The sequence below is a fragment of the Plectropomus leopardus genome, chromosome 4, assembly GCF_026936395.1.
Source record: "Plectropomus leopardus strain MGB_pleo_1.0 chromosome 4, ASM2693639v1, whole genome shotgun sequence".
Lineage (NCBI taxonomy): Eukaryota > Metazoa > Chordata > Actinopteri > Perciformes > Serranidae > Plectropomus > Plectropomus leopardus.
Window position 1 is genome coordinate 1,298,274 of NC_142179.1, and position 6,142 is coordinate 1,304,415.

Genomic DNA, 6,142 nt, shown 5'->3' on the forward strand with positions numbered 1-6,142 from the left:
TCATGTAATATTAATTTTCTTGGGGAAAAAGGGAAATTATTCCTTACTTACTTTTGGTTTTTCTTTCCTTTTCTTGCTTTTTTTCCAGGTAATTTCCTTGTATTTTTTTTTTCCTTTTTTTTTAAACAAATTTCTTACAAAATTTCGTGGCAATTCTTAAGTTGCTTGTTGCCTTCTTCTGATGTTTTTGAAAGAAACTTGACGAATCTGATCAGGTTTGAAAGGGTTGACTAAAGTTAAAAGTGTGTGTGGGTTTTTTTTTTTAAACTTATTACCAAAACACAAAATTTTTAATCTATTTTTTTATGAAATTTCTTTGTGCTTTTTTAAATTTTTTTTTTTTTTGCAAATTTTGGGATCAATCCTTAAATTGCTTGTTGCCTCCTTCACTTTTTGGACAGAAATTGGGCAGATTTGAGTAAATTTAGTGCAGTTTACTGGAGGTGCCCTTTAAGAGGGTTTATTCAGTTTATTACAGTATTTTTTTTTTATTTAATCCCCAAATTTTAAATAATACAATTTTGGATCAAATTTAAAAAGTAATTTTAAGTAAACTGATGTGCTTTAAAAAAGAAAATATTTGTGAGTTTATTTATTTTTTTTTTTTTCAAAACGTAACGCGGAGGCGCAGTGACGTCAGAGTGGCGCCAATCCGCCCCGCTTGTTTCCTCAGTAATGGCGGACCGGGAAGGACGCGGGACAGCGGCGGCGGCGGTTTTCGGCGCATTTCGGAGGTAAGACGCTGAAATCCGCGGCGGACTCGACGGCGATGACGGTCAGCGGTGGTCGTTGTGCCGTAGGTCTGTGTTTCACCGCGTCCCGTGACGTGTTAGCGGAGAAAAACAACAAACGTAGCTGAGGATAGTTAGCTAGCTAGCTGCTGTTAGCCAAACAAACAGACTATCGGTCTGTCAGAGCGCCGCGCGTGCACGCCCAGTTTCTGCCTAAAATCAGCTAAAAAACACATTTACAGCTTTTACTGTGGAGCGTTACTAGTGTCAGACAGGAACGAAGTACATGTACCCAAGTACCGGACTTTACTCAGACAGAGGGACTTTTAGTTTGCGCCTACTGAACAAATGTGTCTGCGATCAGTGATCAATGATCGATAAAGATGAGATAAGATCAACTTTACTGTCTCTGGAGGGACATTTGTCTTCTATGATACACAAAAACCACAATCTCAGCACCCTGCAGACCGCAACGCACAACAAACAAACAACAACAACAACAAACAAACAAACAACAACAACAAACAAACAAACAAACAACAACAACAACAAACAAACAAACAACAACGCACAACAAACAAACAACAACAACAACAAACAAACAACAACAATAACAACAACAATAACAAAGCAACAAGAAGCCCAGATCAGTGTTTGGACAGTAGTTCCCGACCGTTTTCCCTCAGGAGATTCTTTGCGATCAGTCTGTGAGTAAACTGAAGACACATTTTAGGGACTTTTCGTATTTGTTTGATTGATAACAATAACAGTAGAGAACAGCTGATCAATAACCCAGATGCTTCTGTGTTTGATGAGCATCAGGATGAATTTTGTGCAGGTTATTTCCTGTGAATATTGCATCAGAGTTGAGTTTCCTGATGTTTGTTGAAACTTTGTGTAATATTTGAGACAATCATACGTTCTTTACTTCTTTTTAGGGAAATACCTTTTTTTTGCTCGTTTCTGCGTCAGGTGGAGGCTGTTCATGGAGAGTAAAACTCTGAATACAGCTTATGTTTCAGTCCTCAGAGCCCCACGAGATTAGAAAAAAGTATATGTTGAACATTAATCTAAACTTTAAAAAAACAATAGCATTTAATTATCTGAGTTTCTTTATGTTATTTTGTTTTTTTAATGTTTGTAACAGCCTTTAAATTCAAGAAGGCCTCATGACCCTCTGGGAAGCTTTGGCGAGCCACAGTGGGGTCATGAACCCAAGTTGGGAACCAGAGTGTGTGAAATGCATTGTTGCGGTCAAGCCCAAAATTCATGTAGCCATAACAACAGGTTCGCCACCTACAGTTACTCATGTTCAGTGCTTAAATATAAGGCGACCAGATTTCAGAAAATGAAAACCGGGTCGTTTCCAGTTTGACGATCACTATGTCATTAAATCATCTGATGTTATTATCTCAGAAATAAAAAAGAGGACATTTACTGTTTCATTTGACCATTGGTATGTTGCACAGTAATAAACATATGATTTATTATTATTATATTATATTAAGCTCCATCTTGCCTATTTTTTGCACTATTGTACATTTCATATTTTATATTTTGTATATATTGATATTTTACATATATTTTTATTTTCTGTACACACGGCTGCTGTGACAAGTGAATTTCCCACAAGTGGGATAAATAAACGTGTCTAAGTCTAAGAAACAAACTTCAGGTAAATTGAAGCACATTGTGCTGATAATAGTCCAACCTCTCCTGACTGCAGGACTCTGACTTCAGCTTCTGTCAAACTTCTGTGCTGTTAATCATTTTACTCAGGAATTAAAAACGTCTGAGTCGGCCTACTTCTCCTATAGCTGCCGACAGCCTGCCGACATTCACAGTTAGAGAAAGGCTGAAAATAAGCTCATGTGCTTGTGGCCCCGGGCCCCCAAAACATTACATCTGCCCCTGGTAATAATAATGAGAGCTCAGCGTGAGCGGCCGGATGAGACACAGAGCGATGCGTCCGGGTGTTTCTAAATATTTTTTCGCTGTTGTAACAAACTGATTACACGTTCATTTTTGCTTTGCCTGGATTTTAAAGGTGTCTCTTTAAGTAATAAGTAGATGATACGTGTTGTTGCTGTTAACCCCTTCGGGACTGTTTTTCTGATTTTAGTCTCTTTTCTTCTTCCTGTTGTGATAACTGTGTGTGTGTTGATGCATGTGTCCTAAATGTAGTCCAGATTGTGTATCTGAGTGTAATCAGTGAATTTACAGCTCAGCTCCTACAATAAGTCTAAAATACACTGTGGAAACTAAATAGTTACATTCAGACTGTTCAGGTCCAAAAATGCTCCATTGAAACCCATTCAAACTGACATTTTTGATCCCACAGCCATCAGAGCAGAAAAACAGGACTTGTATTATTTCTGGGTGTCATTCTGGGCTTTTGACTCTGAATTTGTCATTTTGACTATTTTCCACCTGATGAGGTCATTTTGATCATATTTGGCATATGGAGGAAATACATGCTTTTCCTTTTTTAAAAAAAAAAAAAAAAAATTTAATGTAAAAACATTGTGGCATCATGACAAAAACCTGGCATTTAAAGGGTTAAAATTCTAAAAATTAATGCATATTTATATTTATGATTAGGACTGATCTTAGTTAAAAAAATAAAACCAATGAAAGTAGAAAATCGTATTGATGTATAATAATTTTTTTAGAAGCTCGTTTTTGAAAAGTGCATTTTGTGCGCAGAGTGATGCGAGTGTGTGTGTGTGTAAAGCGGGTCCTAAAGGGTTAAAATGACATTAATATTATTGTGAAACCATAAATCACTTCCACAACGATGACAGGCCAAGAATGTTTTAACTTGAAAAGACTCAACACAAACAGTGTATGAAATTCATTTTCTCAGAGTAATAACAGACTATAAACCCTGCTGGAAACCACATAGGAATTATATCAAGGCTAAAATATTAAAGTCAGCTGTAGTTTTCATTTGTGCTCTCATATACTTTTCTGTGTTGATGCATTTCTGCCGTGATACTTTGTTTATCTCCAGAATACCCATGATGCCGTGCCAGTAGTGTTTTTCTTGCTTATATTTTGTTTTGTTCTCCTCTTTCGCTCGAAATTAATATTTAACTAACTTGAGATGTTGATCTACTAATTAAGAAGTCAATAATACGTCTGGCCAGCAGATGGCAGTATTCAAATTGTTCAAAACAGGTCAAGTGGCACCTAAAAAAATCCACAATATTATTAAAACACAGTAATTAAATCTGCTTTTAATGTTTGATTTATGCACATTTCATGCTCGTCTGTCTTACTCTTACTGATCTTATTTTTATTCATTCTCTACGTTTAACTGACTCTAATAGACTTTGTTTTTGTGAAGCGTCTTTGAGTATTATGTATTATTATTATTAATATTATTATACTGTGATGATTAATGACACATTTTCTTTATCTTTTTTTATTAACCGATCCAGATGTGGACTGCCCAGGCACCTCGCATCAGCAGCTGCCTTCATAACTTCAGAACCACAGTCGTCGTCATCCATCCAGTTCACCCCACAGAAGAAGAGATTCAACCACCATCAAATCAACAGTTTCAGACACCTGTTACTCTTACACAAACGGCTCGTCCTTCTCAACCACAACTCCACCGAAGCTCCATCCACCCAGAGCGTCACCGGGAGACCGGACGTCCCTGCACATTCATTTTCTCATCAAGCAGGTATGTAGCACCGTTTTCAGCTCAGTTAAAGGTAGGAAAGCTTTTTTTTCATTTTCAGATAATCTGCAAAAGAAAATGCAGATTAATGTGCATTTTCATCTGCTGTTATTTTGTGAATATTTGGACTTGGTCAGTGCAGATGAACATTTGGTGTCGCCAGTCAAGCCTCAGATGAACGAAATGAGAACGTTGTGATGGAAATATGACATTTCTGTTTCATGTGTGAATGTGAGGAAGGTTGCAGTTGCCGCAATGATCAAGATACGTGATGTTTTCAGGTTTTAAGTGGATCTTAAAGTCACATGTTAAATGTAGGTCATGCATCTTTTGCTCCCCCAGAAAAAAAGATGAGATTTTTTTTGTGGGGAGAATAAAATGACTTCCTCTACAGCTACCGACAGCCCACCAACATTCTCAGTTAGAGAATGGGTGAAGTCAAAGTAAGGCAGTTAGGCTGGGGCCCCACGCCCCCAAATTACTAAATCCACCCCTGATAACAACGAAAGCAGCAGAGAGCAGCTGGATGAGACAGAGCGATGCGTCGTCGTATTTATAGAGAACTCTAACTAACTGAAAGAAATTACATCCACCAATACATAGAATACGTCTTCACATGGATACAACCCACTTGGTAATACTAGTAAAAGTAAGATAAAAATGGAATGCACAGAATGCATAACATAAGATACAAGTAAAATAAAACCCATTGACATGAATAAAAATAAGGCTAAAAAGTGTATAAAATGCGTAAAAATAAGGAAATACAACATTTTAAAGAAGTGCAGCAGTGCATATGCACGAAGCAGAATGCAAAACAGTTAAAGTGCGAGTTCATGGTGAGAGTGCTAAAATTTCTTTTAAAAAAATGTTAAGCGAGGTGGCCTCTCTTACATCTTACGGCACTGTGTTCCAGGGAATTTTCTTTTGACTGTTTTTTGAGACTTTTTAAGAGAGTTAGCAATGTAACTTGGTTCTAGCTCTTTAAGGGCTTTGTATGTTAGAAGAAGAACCTCAAAATTTATTCTTATTATTAATTCTATATTAGATAATGTACATCATATATTATCTAATTATATTATGTACCGTGTCATGTACATTAAACTATGTACGTGCTGTTTTCTACCCTGAAGTTTTTGTCAGTAAACAGTTGTAATTGTGATTGGGTTGATATCGTAGATTGTTGTTTGTTGGGATATGGACAGTGGTCCAATGAAACGGCCTAATCGTGCTGTAACTGTGGCTCCACTAAACTTTGCATGGAAACATACTGAGTGTTGTATGCTCACTGAGACCAGAGGGTCAGAAACGGCGTGACCGGCTAAAATGCTGCTCACATCCTTACGGAAACAAACACATGTAAACAGCAATATCAAAGTCAGAAAAATCATCTTTTTTTTTTTTAAAGATTATGTTTTTGGACATTTTCCCTTTAATCATAGGATAGTCACAGAGAGACAGGAAAGGTTGGAGAGAAGGGACAATGACACGCAGCAAAGGGCCGCAGGCCGGACTCGAACCTGCGCCGCTGCAGAGGCCTCAGGCATATGGGGCGCACACTATACCTGATGAGCTAGAGGTCACCCCAGAAAAGTCATAACTTTTTATCCTCCATATCCTGTTTATAGCAGAATGATGATAGAGTTGATCACCTTGTGATATGATGCGTGATCCTGTAAATCTTTGCTGCTTTTTGCTTTGCTGTGATTACAGTTAGAACCTT

At 37.4% G+C, this 6,142-nt stretch overlaps 1 protein-coding gene across 1 annotated transcript in view; it reads left to right on the forward strand.

Moving 5' to 3' along the window:
- Positions 1–631: 631 nt before the first annotated feature.
- LOC148189656 (uncharacterized) overlaps positions 632–6,142 on the forward strand; it is a 32,663-nt gene continuing 27,152 nt past the window's right edge. Inside the window, exons 1-2 of the mRNA XM_088076213.1 lie at positions 632–734; positions 4,175–4,422. Coding sequence (XP_087932339.1) covers positions 676–734; positions 4,175–4,422 — 307 coding nt within the window. The 5' untranslated portion in view covers positions 632–675. The remainder of the gene's footprint in view (positions 735–4,174; positions 4,423–6,142) is intronic.